Source organism: Rhamphochromis longiceps, linkage group LG23 (genome assembly GCF_057381845.1).
Source record: "Rhamphochromis longiceps isolate RC_006_pf linkage group LG23, R_longiceps_female_GT1.1, whole genome shotgun sequence".
NCBI classification, from domain to species: domain Eukaryota; kingdom Metazoa; phylum Chordata; class Actinopteri; order Cichliformes; family Cichlidae; genus Rhamphochromis; species Rhamphochromis longiceps.
In genome coordinates this window covers 21997442-22018437 of record NC_140578.1, presented here as the reverse complement: position 1 = coordinate 22018437, position 20996 = coordinate 21997442, and the positions used below count along the sequence as shown (strand labels likewise).

At 39.0% G+C, this 20996-nt stretch overlaps 3 protein-coding genes across 8 annotated transcripts; all 3 read right to left on the bottom strand.

Moving 5' to 3' along the window:
- Positions 1-2583: 2583 nt before the first annotated feature.
- LOC146641927 (uncharacterized) lies at positions 2584-12103 on the bottom strand. Of its 6 annotated transcripts, XM_085398961.1 has the most exons (9): positions 11904-12103; positions 8446-8688; positions 7612-8201; positions 7138-7317; positions 6629-6769; positions 6307-6361; positions 5994-6147; positions 3528-3606; positions 2584-3011 (listed from the first exon to the last, which is right to left on the bottom strand). In XM_085398961.1, exons 2-9 carry the CDS (start codon positions 8645-8647, stop codon positions 2970-2972), a joined length of 1443 nt encoding a protein of 480 aa, XP_085255087.1. In that variant the 5' UTR covers positions 8648-8688; positions 11904-12103; the 3' UTR covers positions 2584-2969. The 6 variants fall into 6 exon arrangements, with proteins under 6 accessions (XP_085255087.1, XP_085255083.1, XP_085255085.1 ...); XM_085398957.1 differs by having other exon boundaries at positions 2584-3606; XM_085398959.1 differs by lacking the exon at positions 11904-12103 and adding an exon at positions 11761-11814 and having other exon boundaries at positions 2584-3606.
- A 1268-nt stretch (positions 12104-13371) lies between these two features.
- LOC146641926 (macrophage mannose receptor 1-like) lies at positions 13372-14299 on the bottom strand. Its single transcript, XM_085397758.1, has one exon. It carries the CDS (start codon positions 14297-14299, stop codon positions 13559-13561), a length of 741 nt encoding a protein of 246 aa, XP_085253884.1. The 3' UTR covers positions 13372-13558.
- Positions 14300-19740: 5441 nt separating this feature from the next.
- LOC146641925 (secretory phospholipase A2 receptor-like) lies at positions 19741-20481 on the bottom strand. The gene has a single exon (XM_085397609.1). The coding sequence runs from the start codon at positions 20479-20481 to the stop codon at positions 19741-19743; it is 741 nt and encodes a 246-aa protein (XP_085253735.1).
- Between the last annotated feature and the right edge of the window lie 515 nt (positions 20482-20996).

The window sequence follows — 20996 nt, the reverse complement described above, 5'->3', positions numbered from 1 at the left end:
CCCATTGTTCAGCAGTGGTGCTGGTTTCAGTGATTATGCAAATGCATTGTTTATAAGGTTGGGGAAACCTGCATTTAGCTGAGACTGAAGAAGTCACTTGGATGAGTGATGAAATGGTTCTCCCACTGAAAACATTATGTCCAGTAGTGATGGGAATTCCGGCTCTTTTTAGAGAACTGTACGGTGGCCCTGAGAGGCCAAACAGACTGCAACTTCAGACAACACCTGCAAAAAGAAAAACGCTGGAAAACACACAAAACACAACAGAAATAGGAAAAAACACAATGGAAATTTTTCTGGGGAGACAACCCGACGGACCAGTTGCACGAACCAAAACATGCTAACAAGTGCGCTGGGACTGGGAGACACTTCAAAAAAGTGGAGGAGAGGTAAATGTGTTGTAATTATAGGATTCCAATAATACTACAGATATCTGGAATATAAATACATGTTTTAGTTCATGCAAGTGGTGTGTATTTGTGAGCATTTAAACACTGCAGAGAGTACAATTAACAGTATTTTGTCTAAGTCCCCCATTGTAGAAATTCATTTCACCGAAACAATAACGTGGTGCACAGTGTGACATTAAAAAAGCGCACACCTTTGACGCTGCGTTTTCTCCGTTTTCCTCGTCCACACGTAAATGCAAAAACTGAGTTTTCGAAAATATCCACCCTGGCAGGCGTTTTTAAAAATCTCAGTTTTCAGTGACCGAAAACGCCGTTTACGTGTGGACAAAGGTGCAAACGCATAGAAAAATCTCAGTTTTTAAAAATACCCGGGTACGTGTGGACGTAGCCTTAGAGCCTGAGTACCTGGCCTTCTTTCAGGTACTAGGTGGCGCGCAGGAGAGTATTCAACACGAGAGGACTTCAATGCTCACCTGGGCAATGACCGTATGACCTAGAGGGATGTGACTGCCAGGAACGACCTGCCCAATCTGAACCCAAATGGTGGTGACAGGTTAATCAGATTTTGAAGTTGCTTTAGGCACTTTGTGATCAACAAACAAATTATATTTTGTTTCAGAAGGCAAAGTAGTTTTTCATAGTAACTAATTAAAACCATTAACCTAAATACTGAGAACAGACTTTACATCGTTTTCAGACCCCTGTGGTCTTTCGCTACTCAGGTTAAACATGATATACAAGTCACTTAGATAACTTAAAAATATAATTGTTTGGCTTTTTTCAGCGTTTTATTTCTTTCTAAGTAAATCGCTTTGGCTGAGATTAAAGTTATAGTTTTCACATCTGAATAAACGTCAAACAGAAAACTGGTTAAACAGAAGTGTGAGGTTGTCGAGAATTTACTCCAGTGTCGTGTTATTTATTAGCGAGAAAGGAGCAGATGACTTAGTCTATTAAACTCCACCGAGACAGCTGGTAATGCAAATCTGAAGGCTAGACCGTCCCATTTCACAGCCTCGCACTTCCGGCCTTCTCGGTCTTCGAAGGAGCCGGCCCACGCAGACCACGAAGGCCGGATCTCCCGAAGTGTGCGGCCTATGAATTGGGACATAGCTTTTGTGTGTGTGAGTAAGAGAGATAGTGAGAATGTAAAATATTATCTGTTAATGATATAGTTGACATGATGTTGCATACTCTATGCTATTAATTTTAAAACTGAAGTGCTGCTAATTGAACAGTATGTGCTGTAATGCATTAATACAATGTACCAGAATAGAACAGAATGGAATAATACAGTGAACAGGAGCAATGAGAAGTATGCAATGTAATGATGAGCACTCCTAAAGATCTGCAGAAAGGTTCACAGAATCATTTTCCCACTGAATCGACAGGGTAACTCAAAGCCATCAGGTACCATTCTGAGCAGTAGAGGGCAGCGCAGACTGTCTATTGACATCATGTATACCGGTAGATGCTGCGCAATGGAAGTATTATCTTTCCTATGTATTGAGATAAAAATAATGGAGTCAAACTAACTTACAACAACCTAGAAATTTGTATAGAATGTTCTTCCCACAAACAAAGCTTCAGGTATTTCATTGGTGACTTTTATGTTGCAACAAGTCTTTAGTAGACTATAGCATAATGGTAAATGGCCTGTATTTGTATAGCACTTTACTTAGACCCTAAGGACCCCAAAGCGCTTTACACTACATTCAGTCATCCACCCATTGACACACCGGTCATGGCAAGCTACACTATTAAAAAAAATTCCGTTATAAAACGGAAAAAGTGCTGGTAATTAATTACCAGCACTTTTTCCGTTATTGTACGGGCACTTCCGTAAACCTTAAAACGGATATTTCTGTAGATTTACCCGAGTTTTTCTGTACCATTGACGGACATTTCCGTCAAACCTAAAATGGAAAATTCCGTATTTTCCATAAATTTCGGCGTTATTGCACAGACAATTCCGTAAACCCTATAACAGATATTTCCGTAGATTTACCTGACTTTTTCTTTACCATTTACGGACAGTTCCATCAAACCTAAAATGGAATATTCCGTATTATTTAAGTACTCAATCCATACCATTTACGGACACTTCAGTCATCCTAAAATGTTTAATTCTGTACCATTCTCTATACCGTTTACCATCAATAAAGCACAAATGTAGAATCACAGCAATTATTTATTTCCTTTAACAGCTGCCAGTGCTTTAAAGTGATTTCACTTTTTGTGGTGAATGATTTGCAATATTTACACTACAACCATTAAAACATTCAGAACATCACCTTCACATTCAGAGAAATTTTACATACATAAACCAGCTGTTTTCTCAAAGAAGTACAGCCATGTCCTTTAACAGGGAGATGCCAAATCTAGCAACTTTTTAGCATCCACAGGCTGACAGGCATTAATAACAAATTGATTTGTTAAAGACAATGACAAAATAAGACAATAAAACTGCCAGCATTGCTGTTGCTGTCTCACCTGTCAGTGCAAAATGAGGAGCCCCCTCCAGGAGGATGCAGAAACCTACACCTCCAACTCCACATATCACACCGACAGGCAGAGCTCTGCAACCAGTGGCTGACCTTTCTACAAAAAACAAATAGAACATTAGAAGTATTACATTATACAACTTTTCTATAAAACATCAGTGCAGCAATAACAACCATGACCTTAGAAGGATGACTGTGCAACATGCCATAAAGAGATTTTTAAAACTCTTAAAACAACTTAAAACTAAAAAAAAATTAAAACTTACACCTCCAACTCCACAATGACAGGAAAAGCTTAACTGGAATGACAAATATCGCCCACCTTCCCTCCCCCTTAACATGGGGGATTTGAAACTGCAGCATGTGTGTTGTGGGCATCTAGTTAAAACATCTGAACTCACCTAATACTGTAAAAATCTGTATTTCTACTCCCAAGCCCCATGTTTTTGGATTTGCCTTTGTGTGTGTGTGTGTGTGTGTGTGTGTGTGTGTGTGTGTGTGTACATTCAGTCCAAAAAGGTATTTTCTGAGCTCTGAGAACAGCTCAAATGGCCCATTCAGATTCCTTCTGCTTGCATTCAAATTCCTTCAGCTGAGAAACCAGCTTGCACACCTGTGGAGGAATGAAGTGCCGTTTCTTCCCCTTCTTCTCTGCCTTGGAGCCTCGCTCAGGATTGACCCCAAAGAAAACTCTGAGGGAAAAAAAAAAAACAATAGTGATATGCAGACAAAGTTTGCACATGTAGTGTGGCTTGACAGGAGTGGAGCAGTTCAATAAAATCCTACATTTGTTTTCTTCAATATGCCCCTATGTGTGAACCTCTCTATCATTCTAGTTGACCATCTGTCTAGAACCCAATGTTGTTGTGGTGCTGGTGCCAGTGGCTAAGCTCTCTTCCTTTGTCTTTTCAAGACACATGCATTCACACTGTGCATATACAGAAATGTTTGCAAGGGTGAGAAGTCTGCTTATCACTAACACATGACAGCATGCATCCTCAATGTGTATGCAGGGATATTATAAATGCACAGAACACAGAAGGGGATAGAAAACACAGTTGACATTGTCCTATCAAAAGGTGTAACAGCACATTTGAACACGGACTGTCCTGGGGGTTATTCAAACATGGAGTGGAGAAACTGTGACATTCAGTGCACGTTACACATCAGTACAAGTATTAACATTTGGGCATGAATCCACTATGTAGTATTTTTTAAATTAATATGTTTAGTCTTTCCTTCGGGGGGGGGGGGGGGGGTCCCTGGAACAACATATTTTGAGTTTGGGGTCTGCAGCCAAATAAATTTCAGTTTGTGTGTCTTTGACATGAAAAGGTTTGACCACCACTGACATAACCTGGTCTCAGGTGCTAATGGTTTTAAAGAGATAGCTCAAACGAATTTTGTGTCAACAAACCATTCTGAGAAAAATATGTTTTTGCTCCATTTCCCAACTGGAATCATGTTATGTTTGTTTTGTTATTGATTGACTTAGGACACTATTTAAAGCAAAAAGCATGTTACCTGCCCTTTAAAAAGATATGACACATTTATTCCAACAATAGTCTTCAACAGGGAGCTACAAAATCTCTGAACAAATCCATATTCAGTAGTGATGGGATTTCCGGCTCTTTTTAGAGATCCGGCTCTTTCGGTTCGGCTCACTAAAAAAGAGCCGGCTCTTTCGGCTCCGAACCGGCTCTTCAGGTTGTTTTGTTGCTTTAATTAATTTATTATTAACAATAATATAAAATTATGCACAAAAGGAATTACTAACGTAAAAACAAGTGGTTTTATTTATATATGTTTATATATAAATATATGCGGTGGCCCCTAGAGACAAAACACGTACAAACTCCAAAACACATTTCTAGCATGAACTGAACTTCCAAAGCAGAGCTACTAGATCACTTAAATTACACAATTGAAAGCATGTGTGTATTGTTTGTATATTTATACACAGGCACTCATATATATATTCAAATAATTTAAAAAAAAGTTCATTTACCTGTTATTACCACACACCAAATCCGGTCGTTGGTACTTGCTGGCTTGTGTAGCCACAAGATAACAAAGGCTCAACACTGCGCCCAGCATCCTGGAGCACTTCTGTTGTCTTTTGTACGTGTTTTGAGTTTTTATGTGCTTCTGAGTTTTTATATGCTTCTGAGTTTTTACGTGCTTCGGAGTTTGTACGTGTTTTTACGTGTTTTTGGAGTTTTTACGTGTTTTGGAGTTTGTACATGTTTTTACGTGTTTTGGAGTTTGTACATGCTTCAGAGTTCGTACGTGATTTGAAGTTTGTATGTGCTTTGTCTCTAGGGGCCACCGTAAATATACTTTTATTTTTTCACTCCACATAAAATGTAATAAATAAATCATATAATACAAAAATCAACTATTCACATTTCAAGTTTTAACTATTTAAATTTTCAGCTTTTTCCTTTCACAAATTTAAAGTGAAAAGAACACAAAACACTGCAAACCACAACACAATTAAATATAAATTATAATATGAAAACTAAAAGAACATGCATATTCTCTGTCATATGGACCTGCATGAATAAACTTTCTCAATCCTTTATCATCTGCAACCGAAAATAGTTGTGGATGATTACTATACCTTTCTAATGTTGTTGTCCCTGCCTCTCTTTCTCTCTCTCTGGCTCTGTTCCTGTGCTACTGAGTGTAACTACCGCCCCTCCCCCCTCTGCCCAGCGTAAAGCACAAGGCTCGCGTGCAGAGTGAAGCGGAAAAAAAGTGCGAGAGAGAGGCTGAGAGAAAGAAAAAAAAAAAAAAAACCCCACGTGACGGCTCGCGATAAGGAGCCGGCTCGCGTCGTTCACGTCAAAGAACCGGCTCTAAGAGCCATTTCGTTCGCGAACGACCCATCACTAATATTCAGGGGGATCATAAGCCAATAACAGCTGATCTAAAAGCTCACAGCATGTGACGACACATTTTGAGCTTGTACATCTCAGACAAACGGGTTTAGTGTAGATTGACAAAAAGCAGGTCAGGTGCAGAAAGGCACGGCAAAGTCACATTTACAAAGTATTTCCAAACAATGAGTGCTTACCTTTGCATGAATTCGAGAGTAAAAGCCATCTCCGGTGGGTATTGGACGTTGCAGACATAAAACATGGAGAAGACGTAGCTCAAGGCCACAATGGGAGAGGTGATGTGGTCATTGACAAGTAACCCATCAACAGCAATCTTGAATTGCTGGTCACCTTAAACACAGATAAAAACCATGTACCATTTACAAAAAAAAAAAAAATCCTATATTTTAAGGCAAGCAAAAATTTCTTTAATAAATATGACACAACAACAGCTTATAACAACAGCTAACAACAGCTTGCTGGGATACAAAAAAAGATTTAACTACAAACCTCTGATTAGGATGCATGGGGTCACTGGGAGTTCGACTTCAGGATCTGCAGAGATCTGTTTTGGTGACAGACATGATACATGAATTAATGTTTCCAGTACACACAAACCTGCTGGCAAATTGACTATCTGCTAGTGTCTTCATCAGACAGAGGTAGCCATTATGCAAAAACATTAATGTAAATAGTTTATAGATAGAGAGTTTATAGAGAATATCAGCAGCACAATTAGGGGAATCTATACTTCCTACTGTGGTTGGTTACTTGGTTCACCACTGGATGCAAATAATTATCTTGCACACAGTTTAAAATCTACAACATCTACCTCTTTTTTGTGGAAGAGTTTATAAGAGTCTTCCTTGAAGTATTTTGAAATGCCACAGATGAGCTGTATTGGACCTTCGCCCATCTTCATCCCTTTGGAGTCAAGGAAGTCATTGATCCCCTTTTCTTTTTTGGAAAGTTCCTGTTCAAGGTTCAAGGTGTTAATTTTGTACAAGTACATAAGACTAACACTCATTTTCGTTTGGAGCTATGGAGAGAATTTTGAAAAAAATAAAAATAAAAATGAATTATTTCATTTTCATTTGCAACCTGTTCTGTTTTGATCTCAAATGTCCTGCTTTTTTGGTTGTCACTTCCTGATTTTTGGTCTCAAATCTATTCCATTTGATTGTTCATCCAAGTTATTCTATTTGATTGGTTGCCAGTTTATCTTTTTTGGTCTCAACTCTCTTTTTGGTTGCAAATCTTTTTCTGATTGATTAATAAAGACAAAATTCTCTCCATATGGAGCAGCACAGCACAATCATAATAATAACAATAACAACACACCTGTGCCAGCTTGTTTTGTACAGAGAAGCCAAGGAGTTTAGATGCATGATCAAACAGGTGAGGAACTTCAAACAGGAACGGCCACTCGTCCTTTACAACGGCAATAGTGGTATCATCATCGTTGAGGATTTCACGCTGAATGGGATATGTTTCAGTCATCAATTTTCGAACAGATGACTCCTAAAGATATGAGGCAGTTAGACAAACAGTCGAACAGTTAGTCAAACTAACCAATTAAAATAATAAAACAGGGTATCAATTTCAATTGACTATGGGCATAGTGATCTACAGACGATCTACAATTTCACAATGTGTCCTAAATTGTACTTGGACCCAGACCTTATCGCATTACTCCTGCTATATACTATTGCTGTGTGAATGGTTGTATGTCTAGATGGTGGACTGTAGGAACCGAATTGCCCTTCGAGGATTAATAAAGCTTTCTGTATCTGTAATGGATGATTGCAGACCCACCTGAAGATCCTGGGTTTGAAAGGCACGTTTCAACTCATCTCGTTTAGACAGCAGGTCTTCTCTACACACGGCCCCCTCAATGATTGGATCCCACGCCACACATCCATACAGATCTGAATTCCTGGGCCTTTTCTTTGTTGAATTTTCACCCCCTGCTTGCCTCTTCAGTGAGCTTTGTGGCCTCTTCATATTTTCAATTCTGTGTTCCAGCTGACGAAAGAGAGTTTCAGAACCATCTTTTGCAAAAGGTTTGTTTCCAAACGGCTCTGTCAGCTTGAAGGAGGCAGGATATTGTCCTACAATCATACTGGCGAGTTCCCTCAGCTTTTGTCTACCAGGTCTTCCTGGGTGTTTATGGAGGTAATCTTCAGCGACGATCCGAACCATCTCTCGTCTGTCTTTCCCCATTATGTACTTTTTTTCACGCAACTCATCCATGACTTTTGAGGGAAATTTGTGCCATGGTACAGAATATGCGTCTTGGGATGGGGAGTCGGCTGTCTCAGGTGGTGTTGAGGGCAGCTGAAACCTCTGTGGTTCAGGTGTTGATGAGGGGCCAGGCCGGGTGAACTGCGGTGGAGTTTGTGAATCTATGGATGACATGACAAACATCTCCATAAATTAAACACATCACAATTGTTGCAAATCAATTAATACATTGGTCCTCAATGTCCAGTTTGGGTCAACCAGGAATACAAATGGACCTAATTATGAAAACCAATTATAGAGTAATTATTGCCATGTACAGCTGATGGCAACTTTTTTTTTGCATTTTTGGAATAAACCTTTGTAGTTTCAGAAAACTTGCATTAAAACAGAGGGGCAAAAACTCACCTGCTTCCAATGCTTTGACAGCTCTGACGAATCTTTTGCACTGAATGAATGGCAGAGTGTCTTTAATGTCCTCCGGGTCCACAAGGCTCAGGTCATCTACAGAGAGAACTCCTAATTCCTCCAGTTTAGCCATGAGTGTATCCATCTGATCGCTACTGAGCGATGGCATTGCTTTCTTGACATAGTTTTTCACAAGTTCCATGTTGGTGTGTGTTTAAGAGGAATGAGCCACCGAGTACCTCTCTGGTAAGAATAAAGTGGATGATAATCAGCAAGTTTGTTCAAATCATGGCAACTGAACAGGTCAGAAGCATTTTCATCAAGTTCATAGAGTCCAAGCTCAGGTATCCAGCTGGCAGTTTTCCCTCGAAGCAAAAGTAGGACAGTAGTTTCATTTTTTACAAAAATGCTTGCTATTTGTCCTAACTGCAGTAGTCCTTTTGTGTAGCTCAGTAAGACCAGCATACCATTTGCATATGTAGTGCCTTTAACCTGCACACTCTCTGTGACAACTGAGTTACTTGAGTTCAAATCAAATTCTCCAACCACTGTCTTTATGTTCTGGTCATAGAGCTCTGGATAGAACCGTGTTGAGTCTGAGACATGAACCTGGGAACGAAACAAGGTACCACAAGACTGATAAGCCTGAAGCAACTGGTGCCGTTCAGCCAGAGACTTGGTTACATTTATGAAGTTCTTACTTGCTCTAATGCACCTTTTAAAATAAGAATGTTTTGATTCAAAGCGCATTGTCCAAGTATATATGAGTGGGCCAAATTGTAAAGTCAAGTGTGCATAGTGAAGCAGATAGTGGTGTTTTGGTCTAAGTTGAACTCTTGGAAACAGCTCTTGCCTCAATTCCACATACAGTTCAATCAGTCCCTTCATGAAAGCAATCTGCAACTCTGAGAGCCGAGGTGCACAGACAAATTCAACAAGCTCCCTCAGAAGTAGTACAAGTCCCCATACTTCATTATCAGCATCTTCAATTGTGTCATGCACCAAAACAGGCAAGAATTTCAAAAGCCACCTGTTTTGGGCTGCATGTCCTCCAAGCCTGGCTCCTGTAGTGGGAATAGTGTTTAGCTTGTCGCTGCTTTCACCAGGAAATGATTTGATTCTTTCATTAAGAACCTCATAACTGAACCACTTTTGTGTTCTGATTAAGAACTGCAAAAACAATGCCAAATCATAATCTACTACCCCCTCAAACAGATCATGAGCTAAACAAGCTGGTAAGCCTGGCTGACACACATGAAAGTTGGACAGTTTGTTGAAAACACTGTCACATTTAACACCGTGATGAGTGTGTACTTCATTGTTACTTTCCAGAAACCGCACAGTCTCATTATGATCAGCTGGATTTCTATGAGTGAAAACTGTGAGAGGGTTCGACTGAAATTCACTTTTTGTTGCCAAACAGTATCTGCAGAAATATTGAGCTGTGCTGAAATTTTCTGTAAAGCCACCAATCATGTGGGAGCCCAGATTATCGCCCATTATGCACGCAACAGTGCCTTTATATATTTTTCCATTGAAAGATATGCCCCTTTCCTCCAGCTCACACAAGTCTGACACTAGCTTATTGAAAATCTTATCCATTCCAAAGTATTTGCAATCTTTCTCTACACAGAGTAATGCCAACTGTATCTGATCAACAGTTGATCGTTGGTGTGGATGAAAATTTCCAAGTGTGAAGTAGACAGCCAATACTTTATGCTTTGTCTTGGCAGATCCGAGTGGATTAGCCACCTCAAAAGCATCCTGAAAGAGCATTACCTTTAAACTGTCTGGGTCTGAGGAAAACATGGCATTGGATTTGATGGCCCACCCATCAGTGACATCACACAGTACATCATCTTCAGAATTTGAACTAGGACTGTGCTGATCTAAACCTTGCTGTTTCAGAATTACTTTGAGGGTTTCCAGTATTGGGATGTAATGATAGTGCCTCTTCTGGCCACTGCGATTGCGTCCAAGAAAGACTTCAACAGGTTCAACATAGTCATAGTGTGACTTGTAATATTTCAGCCTCTTGTGTTGCGTAGTTAAATGACCCTTTTCATGTAATGCCTTGTGCATAGGGCTCTGCTCGTATATACTATTCCCAAGAGATGTTACAGTCTCCTTTGGAACACCATACTGCCCCAGTTCACAGGCTAGTGCATCCACAGTATATTCCTGTTGAATATCACTTATAGTTCTCATTTCATTTGCTATTTCTGTTATTGTGGAGGCTGGAACCAAATATTTTGCCTGTAAACCCAAGTAAAACTGAGCAAGACTCTCTGTGAAGTTGTCTTTCACTTGATCACTGCAGAAATTATCACTTTGTTCTGCATCAATGTTAAAACTTTCAGGTTCTTCAGGTGATCCTTCACCTTGGAAAGACCGTTCTGTTAGTTCACATATATGAACTGGGGCTATCTTGGTAACATCCCACCCTTTATGGTATCTGGAAATATGCGTTAAAAATGATGACTTTACATTGAATGTCTTAGAACATCCATCAAAGGGACATGTTACAGTCAAACCCTCATCTATGTGACCACTCAAATGACACTTTAAAGTTTTAAGATCATCATATTCACTGCTGCAAAAATTAAACAAGCACCTTAACTGTACAGACACATTACGGTTCCATGTTTGTGTGCTCCTTCTGTCTACATGAGCTCGTGACATATGCACAGCAAGGCTACTGTATGTGTTAAACCTCCTTCTGCAATCCCTATGGCCACATAAAAAAGATACATTATTATTATTTCTGTGTGTTCGGCAGTGTTTCAAGTAATCAGTCGAAGACCGAGCGTTAAAGCCACAAATGTTACAAGTCAACATTTTTAAGAGATTGAATTTGCCAATTGAAGGATAGCCAGAATCAGAACAGAATCAATATGAAAACAATAAATTTATATCAGCACAGTGAAGCACATTCACTTTTCAGGTACCTTCAAATAAGTAATCTGCGTTGGGCTGCATGGGCCACTCTCTTTGGGCTGCAATGTTTTCTGCAATGAAATCTGATTCTACTTAACTATCACCCCTTTTAATTATTACCATGTTCAGTTGCATGCTAACGTAACACAGCGAGCTATAACAATACACACATGTGGCTAATTTACACACACACACACACACACACAAGCGCGCGCATCCAACTTATGGGCTAACGTTAACTTTAGTTGGGCAAACCACGCTTCAAAATAACGCAAAACCCACACATTCAAATGTTACCATGAAACACACACGGCTACCAACTGACTATCGAGACCAAATTTCATGTAAGAGGGAGGGAAAAAATGGTTTTTGACGTACTTACGAAGCGCAGGCGGCTGGCTAATGCTAACGCAGCTAGCAGCAAACGTCCACTCACATACACACCACTACCAACTGCCTATCGAGACCAATTTAATGTACAAGGTGGCACTCAATTCTCATTCTCATTCCACACAACCAACCTGTTTCCAACTTTCCTTGTGACTTGCAGAAATTTAGGTAGGCACTGACCGCACTGAAAGTAATGGCGTCGGAATATTCTGGGTGGGGGAGAAAATTCTGCCTTGCGCAACAGCAAACTTTCCGTATTTCGCAAAACGGAGCGAATCCGTAGCAAATCCACGGTAAAGGGACCCCTAAATTTACGGATTTTTTTAACAGTGTACATTGTATCCAGGGACCCAATACCACTGACGAATGTTCTGTAAATATTTATTTCAAATTATTTGGACCATGTAAGTGTATTAGTTGACATCAAAGTGAGCCTTTAAATTGCCTAACAACAAACAATTCAAACAAGGCAATTTATTTCACATCCAGTGAATCATTTTAAAAACCCCAAGACCGGTTTGAGGCAGATGGCCACCCCTCACTGAGCCTGGTTCTGCCAGAGGTTTCTCTCTCACTCATTCACACACCAGTCATGGCAAGCTACATTGTAGCCACAGCTGCCCGGGGCTCACTGACAGAGGCGTGGCTGCTGGACACTGGCCATGTTCACCCCGATAATAAGAAAAGTCTACAGCTTGTTGAATATTTTATTTATTTTTGTGTAAACATCAAATGTATGTCATGTCTATCATATCTATCAGTCACACAGATGGATAGATCACAGGGGGCTGTGGGTGATGAATTAATTATAAACATTTTTGCTTCTCTATTGAGGCATGCAAATAATCAACTGTAAATGAGTTTATAAATATATTAGACAAAAATACTCTTACACAGTAAATGTGTTTGGGACATCTTTAAACAGGTATTCTGTATTTAAACATTTACATATATCATATATTGATCAATGGTCATGACAATTTGCATTTTAATGACAAGGAAACTGACCTCACAGCCCATTTTTCTTCAGTGGTGTTAGTTCCAGTCATTATGCAAACCCGCTGTTTATAGAGTTGAGGAAACCTTTTCTGTCACTTGGATGAGTGACGAAACGTTTCTCCCACTGAAAACGCTACGTCCAGATGAACAGAATCAACTTTTCGGGATTAGTAAGAAAAAGTAAATCAATTTAGTAATTACAACCAGGTGACTTTTGTAATCTAAGATATTTGTTGCTTAAAGATTGGAGATTGGAATGTTGCTGGAAATGTTATTAATAATATGTAGCTGTGTAAGTTACATTAAGTATAGCAGAGATGAATTTGATATTAAGCTGATGATGCTTAGATTCATTGACTGAATTCCACCTCCATACTATCTAGTAAAAAGACAGCATAAAGAGTGTACTGTCAGTGTAGAGGATGGAACAGGACAACTCATGAAACATCTGCTTACATTTTGTTACCTTCAGTTGTGTAACTCCACAAACAGCAGTAAACCTCGGAGCAGCAGCAGCCAAGATCAGGTGATCAAAAATAAATAAATCAATCAATCAAATCAATTGAAATTGTGACACTAAACTGATTTTGGATTTTGGAAAAGAAATGATGAAACAGTATTTATAATATGATGGAAAGGTGACTTTGTCATGCTCACACGATCGAAATGAAACTAGATTAGACATCAAGAGGGAAAATACAAATAAATAAAATATATAAAACACAGATTTGTGCTAACCGTAGGTAAATAAAGGCTAATTCAAATGAAGTTGGCAAAGTAAACTACTTCAGTAGCAAACAAAATGTAGTCTGTCCTCACAGTCACGAGCCTTCCAAGCACCCTTATTGTCTCCTGTCACCTGTAGGGCTCCACACTTCATATTGGGTTGTGGACACATTGGTTTTCCCCCTTGACCCCAGGCCTCGTAGTCCATCTCCTGCCCATCCACCCAGAGCCAGTCCCCAGGCAGGAAACGCAAGCCAATCCAGACGATTTCAGTGGTGTTAAGTGTGTTCAGCTCTTTCTGGATCAGCAGCTTCTCGGTCTCAGATGCCACACTGGCCAGGTCCTTGTAGCGCTCTCTGCAGTACTCCAAGGCTTCCTCCCAAGTCTTTTCCTCCATCACCACTTCTGCACTGTAGCAGAAGAAGGTTGTTTGATACAATAGGGTTGCATCGTACCACTTGCTTTCCTGCATACAGCCACGATCTTCATTACCCTGACAGTTGTCAGGTTGATTTTCCGCCCAGAAATTCCTGGACACCACTTCACCTCCTGACCATCTCCAGTTCTCATTACCTGGCAAATTTCTCACCAGTCCTATCCAGATATGGTGAGTGACATTTCTGGAGAGCTGCTTTAGTTTGTTGACATCCTTCTCAGTACTTACAGGGGCCAGGTCTGTGTAGTTCTGCCGACAGTAACTCTGAGCTTCAAGCCAATCCATTTTCTGGTCAACATAAATGTACTTGGTAAGCGTTCCAGACAAATTCAGCAAGAGCAGGATGAAGGTGAAGAGTTGATCCATTGTTGTCTTCTTTAGAAGAATCTTTCATAGCAATGAGGAGCCCAAGACGTTTGTAAAATATATGCTGGATTTGTCAACTTTGCCATTCAAAAATATTTGCATATCAGGATGGCCCTTTTATTCTGAGAACTCGTTTGTTCTCAGCAGCAGAGACACGCACCTACTGCTCACATGTACTTCAAGTAGCTGATTTATCAATTTATTAATCACCATAAACTAAACAGTGCAATAAAAGTTGGATGAAATCTTCAGCTCAAATGTCCTATGATGGCTCCTGAGTCGTTGAGCCAGTGCTTTGAGTTTATTCTCTTATGTTTTCAGTCCAGAGTTTTTGTATTAATATCCAGTGGTTCTTTTAAATTATGTTTTGGATAATTTTTTGATTTCTTTGTTATTATTTAGTCATTGAGCTTCAGTTACTGTCTGTTTTATATTTGTATTCTGCTTTGGGTTTTTAGTTTTTTTCTCTTCCTGCTTTCCTCAGCCTCCTTCTGTGTTTGCTGTATCCAGTTAAGTTTCCCTCTGAGTAGTTGTTATGTTTTGTCACTTCTTGTGTTATTTTGCATCATCTCATGTATTTTGTGTTCAGTTTGGCTTCTTCTTGCAGTGTTCTTTCGTCCTAATTACCCCATATAAACATTTAAACACTCAGTTTCCTTCTGTTCCTTGCCCTGCTCTCTCACACTGTATGCTCCTTCTTTTTTTCTTTAATCCCTCAGTTTTGCATCTCTGGCCGTGTCATAGCTTTGCTTGTATTTTTACATGAGCTTCAGCAATAAAGCTGTCATTTGAGTTCACCACTTGTCTTCAGAGTACTGCATAGCGAGTCCTAAATCTGCCTCCTGTAGCATATTTTGCTTCATGTGGAGCTTCAAAAAAAAAAAAATCGGTTAGTGATAGAAAGATATAAGGCAGTTGAATGTGAGGCAGCTAAATGTTAAGGTTGAAGAAAAAGATTGTAGGTCAATTTATTTAGTTTATTTAACATTAATTGGGCCTAATCACAAATATGTGGTTCACAGGGGGTTATTTATTTGTTTTCTTGATGGATGCCAGATTTAAAACACTTTGAACCTTTACATAAGCTGAAAGAAAGACCAAGGTTGTTTGAACAAGGTAAACAAATTTTTAATTTGCAAAAGGCAAAACTGAAGTGCTGCTGGCTTCGCACAAACAAATTAGTTTTCAGGAAGAAGTCGAAGTCATTTCTCATATTATCACGTCATCCTACTTGAAAAATAAATGAAAAGGTTTAGAAGAGAAATTGTATGATGACTGAAAAAAAAATCTTAAAATGTATGAGAGGGATAAGAATGTGTTTTACTTTGTTTTGTTGGTTTTTTTGTCTTTTTATTCCTAATTCTTTCTTTAATTCTCCTACTGCTACTCTGCCTGTTAATACCTTGAATTAGCATATAGCACGACAGGCTGCTGGAGCGTCCCAGCACAGACAGACTATCTTTCAATATTTTTCACTGTATGCTGTGACTTTGTAGCTGTTCCCATTGTAACAGCTGCTCACCGTACTGCTTCTCCCTGATCCCAGCACACTATTACATAAATAGGAGAAGCAGAATTATAATATTCACACCAGCCAGCCTCTCCTGGTACTTTCCACTGTACCCTCAAGCCCTCCTCTCTCTGCAGCTTACCCATGATCATACCACACCTTACTGCCACTTGGCATTTGTTCATTTTTGTATTTTGGCATGGCTTGTACTGCCCTTATTGTGTAGTTTTGTGTAAACCTCATATAAAAAACTTCATAGTTCTTCCTCCAGACATTTCCAAGACTCCTTGTTTGCATCTGAAGTCCTTTGCATTGGAAGTTGAATCTTTGTCAGTAGAGTGATCTTTGCAGCTTGTAAACATCAAATATTCTTAGATACATTTCATGCAGGATTTCTTAATGATATTTGAAACTCTTTAAACATAATTTGCATTATTTTGACATCCTTGAAGGAACTTAATTGCAGTTGTAGTTAAAAGCATCAAAACTGTTATTCAAGTAAAGTAGTTTTGATGCTTTTAAAGTCCAGTGCAGCACATTAGTTTGTTATTTCATGACTGAGCAGCACATGGCTTTTAGTTTTTGTTTCTGGTGCCCTTTATTTCACAGAGTTGCATATAGTTGTGTTTGTGGTTGATGTTTTGCACTTGTGAAATTATTACAGATTTATTTACATTAAGGTAAAGTCTAAGTTAAATGTGTAAGGTCTTCAGCTAAGGTTGTGATGAGGTTGAACCTAATCCCACAAGATATAAAAAGAATTTGAAAAAAATATGCACGAGCTGACAAAAATCCAAAGTTTATCATGACAAGGTAAACACCATTTTTAATTGGTGTAGCTGGGTACAAATCAAACAAAACAAACAAAGTGCAGAGGTCAAGAGAAGAAATTGAAGGGTATGAAATATGAAAATATGAAAAATATGTCTTTATATGGTGTGTGAGAGGGATACAATTGATATTTTTTACAATTTTTTCTCAATTGCAGTTTTATTTTCCCTTCACCATTCTTACTTTCATTCTTCACAAGTCTGTTTTCTTCATCTTATCTTCTGCTTATTTGGGTAGAATTACATTGCAAATCTAGAAACGTGTTCAATACATTTTCAGATAGTATTTGTGTCCGTTCGTATTCATGCTTGCCTCAAACCTCAAACTATAAATCCAAAAATATAAATTGTCCATGATAGCTAAGAGATGTTGTAACAGTGGGCTCGTCACATTTACAAAGCAAGTCTGAAGCATAGACACTGAACTGCTACCTGACACAGTCTGTTATGTTCTCCACTCTGTGACTAGTAAAATCCAGACACAGCATCCCCATCCCCCTCTTCCTTGTTTCTGGTGACTTTAATCATGCCTCTCTGGACCCAATGTTACCATCATTTACCCAGTATGTTACGTACCTCACCAGAAGCGGCCATGTGGGAATTACTTTGTGATGACGGTGAAGACATTGGTGGTCTGGTGGATTAGCTACAGTCCATACCAACCAGGATTGTATGGTGTTTCATAAGCAATAAACTAAGGATCCCTCCTGACATCGAGGCTGTGTTCATGAAACGTGATTTAAAAATGTTTAGATTAAGTAAGTTGAGCTCTTGGAATGTTTTAATCCTTCACAATTTTGTCATTTTATTCCAATCCTATTCAATAACCTTTACCCCACTACTACTCTTAAATACTACAAGTTGTCTTCATATTACATAATGTTCAACAAAGTCTAGAGTCTGGTTAAAGTAAAAAATTGAATGGATTTACAACAACTGCCGTCCTCCTATCTTTATCCGGGTTGCAGGATTAAAATTCTGGAAAATCATTAGTCTTCATTTGATTTGCCAAATGTTGGTCATAATACAAAATTATGTGGGGCTCTTGTCAGTAGGGGCATACAAAGTGATTAGGTTACAATGAATAACTAAATACTAAATGGTATCTCAGTACAGTAACGATAACTCCTGTCTCTGGATATAAATTAAGAGCATGAAACAGTTAAAAAAATAATCATGTGCAGGCGATCAAGGAAGCCAGCTGCTGTAATAAGATAACAGTAGATCTGTTATATACACATGAAAATGAAAGAAGCAAGACTGGACTGAACAAGTGTTCAGTGAAGTTGAGTTTAGGAATGAAGGCAGGGAAATCCACCTGCTAGCTCACCAATTCCAGAGGTAATCTCTGATAAACAATCTCTCTTTGGATGATGCAAATTTGGAGATGGCACCAGGGCTCACTACAAATAATGTTGCATTTGTTTTTATGGAACATATGCTTGAAGTCACCCTATGGCATAGGTCCTATCCTAATCAGTCAAACATGGCATAATTAGAGAAGAAACCAACTGACCACTGCAGCAGGATCAATGCTCACAGTTGCTGCAAAGTAGGCACCAGTCAAGTATCTGATTGTTAGCGCCTGGAGTACCAGAAGCTCAAAACAAGAGTCAACAGCAGAATAAGCTGTTTGGCACTGGCAGAGAAGAATTGGCAGGTTTGTTCATGAGTGCAACCCACAAATGCATTTTCCTTTCAAAAGTGGTTTAAGGGGAACTAAGCAGGCTTTCCGATAGTATAAGATTTACTGCAAGAAACAATGTTACCATAAAGAAATAATCAACCAAACACAAATTTCCCTACTATTCGGGCAATGTTCATGTTTAAAACATGTACTTATGCTGTAATATCTGTGTGCGGTATATGTAGAAGCTGGTCCTGGTCCCTTGGTCTTTAACTCTTTGTTTTGAGTTTTGTGGGTTTGTGTTTTTTTGTGTGTGTTTTGAGAAGTGGTTTATGTTTAGTTTCTTTTAATGTTTTGTGAGAATTTCTGATCCCTGTTTTGGTCAATATTTTATTCTTTGTGACTCCAGTTTAGTTACAGATGACTTAAAGTTTTTAGATCCTTTCCTATTACATTCGTCTCCTCTTGTTTTGTCCTTTGATGTTTTCCATGTGAAAACAGTGTTCTTCTCGGGATCCTGGCTCTCTCGACCCAGTGTTTTGAGTTTTCTTGTGTCTTTGTGATTTTGTGTTGTGGATTTATGTTCAAAGTTCACTTTGTTAGTTATAGTTCGTCCTACAGTGTTTAGTGTTCTAGTTTAGGTTTCCTGTATTCTCTGTTTAGTTCGCTGAATATTTAATAGGTTTCCCTCATATATTTGCCCTCTGTGTCTCCCTCTGTGTGTCTGTGTTCATGTTGTGATGTTAGTTCTGGTGCCATGTTCCCACTCCTTGTGTTCTGTGTTTTCCTCATCCCGTCATGTGCTCCTCCATCTCCTCTTTCTCCCTCCACTCTGTGTCTGTGTACTTGCTGTTTTACTTTGAAGGTCTGTGTCTCATGTTAATGTATTTTGCTTCCTTGTCTCCTTTGCTCCTGTGAGTATATAAGTCTTGTGTTTTCTCCTGCTTTGTGCTGGCTTGTCTGTGTCTCTCTTTCTCTGTCTCCCTATGGATTCAGGTTTCAGCTAAGTTTCATTAGTTTCTGCCTATGCCATCTCTGATCCTGTTTTTCTTGATGGGTGAATTGTCATACTGCATATATCTTCAATCACTATAAAAAGGGAAACAAGACTTTTGGTTTGAATATAAATGTTTGTATTTTTCTTTTAAATGTGTGCAAGAAAAACTAGAATAAATAAATAAAATTATGAACAAAATCAAGAAATTATTTTGAACTACTTTTATTATTAGTTTTTATTTATTTTGAATTAACATCCACATTGTTTCTAAATGTATTTTGTTTACACAACAAAATATTACAACATAGTTTGCTTAAAGTAATTGCAACTGAAATACACAAGATACACAAGAGATAAATGAGACAATTACAAGATTCAAGATGTAAAATACAAATAAACAAACGAGAGAGATAATCAAACAGCACTAACCACAGTAGTCAGAGTGTATTTCAAATGAACTTTGCACAGTAAACTAGCTCAGTAGCAAATAAAATGTAGTCTCTCCTCACAGTCATGAGCGTCCCAAACAGCCTTACTCCCTTCTGTCACCTTCAAGGCTCCACACTTAATCTTAGCATGTGGACATGATGGTTTTCCTTCTTCACCCCAGGCCTCATAGTCCATCTCCTGCCCATCGACCCACAGCCAGTCCCGAGCCAGGAAACGCAAGCCAATCCAGACGTGATCAGTGGTGTTATGTTTGCTCAACTCTTTCTGGATCAGCAGCATCTCAGTCTCAGATGCCACACTGGCCAGGTCATCATGGTGCTCCCTGCAGTACTCCAGAGCTTCCTCCCAAGTCTTTTTCTCAGTCACCACTGCTGCACTGTAGCAGAAGAAGGTTATTTTATACCATAGGCCTCCATCGTACCACTTGCTTTTCCACATACAGCCATAGTCTTCATTATCGTTAAAGTCGTTAGGTTCACCTGGTTTCCAGGAAAATCTGGATACTGCTCCACCTCCTGACCACAGCCATTGCATTGTGTTTGAGCAATTTCTCACGAGTCCTATCCAGATATAGTGATTGACATTGCTGGAGAGCTGCTGAAGTTTGTTGGCATCCTTGTCGTTACTGACAGGGGCCAGGTCTGTGTAGTGCTGCCGACAGTAAGTCTGAGCTTGAGGCCAATTCATTTTGTCATTAACGTGAATGTACTTTGTAAAAGTTCCAAACAATCCCATCAGGAATAGGATGCAGGTGAAGATCTGATCCATTGTTGTCTCGTTTTGAAGGGTTCTGCAGAGCAATGAGGATCCACAGAGGTTTTGGAAGATATATGCTGAAGATGTGAGCTTTGCCTGTCAAAAAGCCAGGACAGCCCTTTGATTCTCGGCGCCTGTAGTTCCTGCTACCTATTCAGTAGCAGGAACACAAAACTACTTTACATCTTGTACTTTTCCAAGCAGCAGATGAATCAAATTATTAATAACTAAAAACTTAACTGGTACCAATTTAGAATTCTAAAGTGTAACATTTATTTCTCACAGATATTGTGGCCTCCTTTGAGTAATATGTTTTTTTTTTTTTTTAAAAAAAGATGGTTGCATTTTGTAAATTAATCTTCTTAGCAGATTGGCATTTGACTTCAAACTTTTCTTTAAATCACCATAAATGCAAATTAAAAAGAAACAAATGATTTAGGATTTGCACATGATCTGGTTATTTAGTTAAAAAGAAGAACTTTATGCTAAAAACAAACAAAACAGACACTAAGGGAACAAACTGTGTT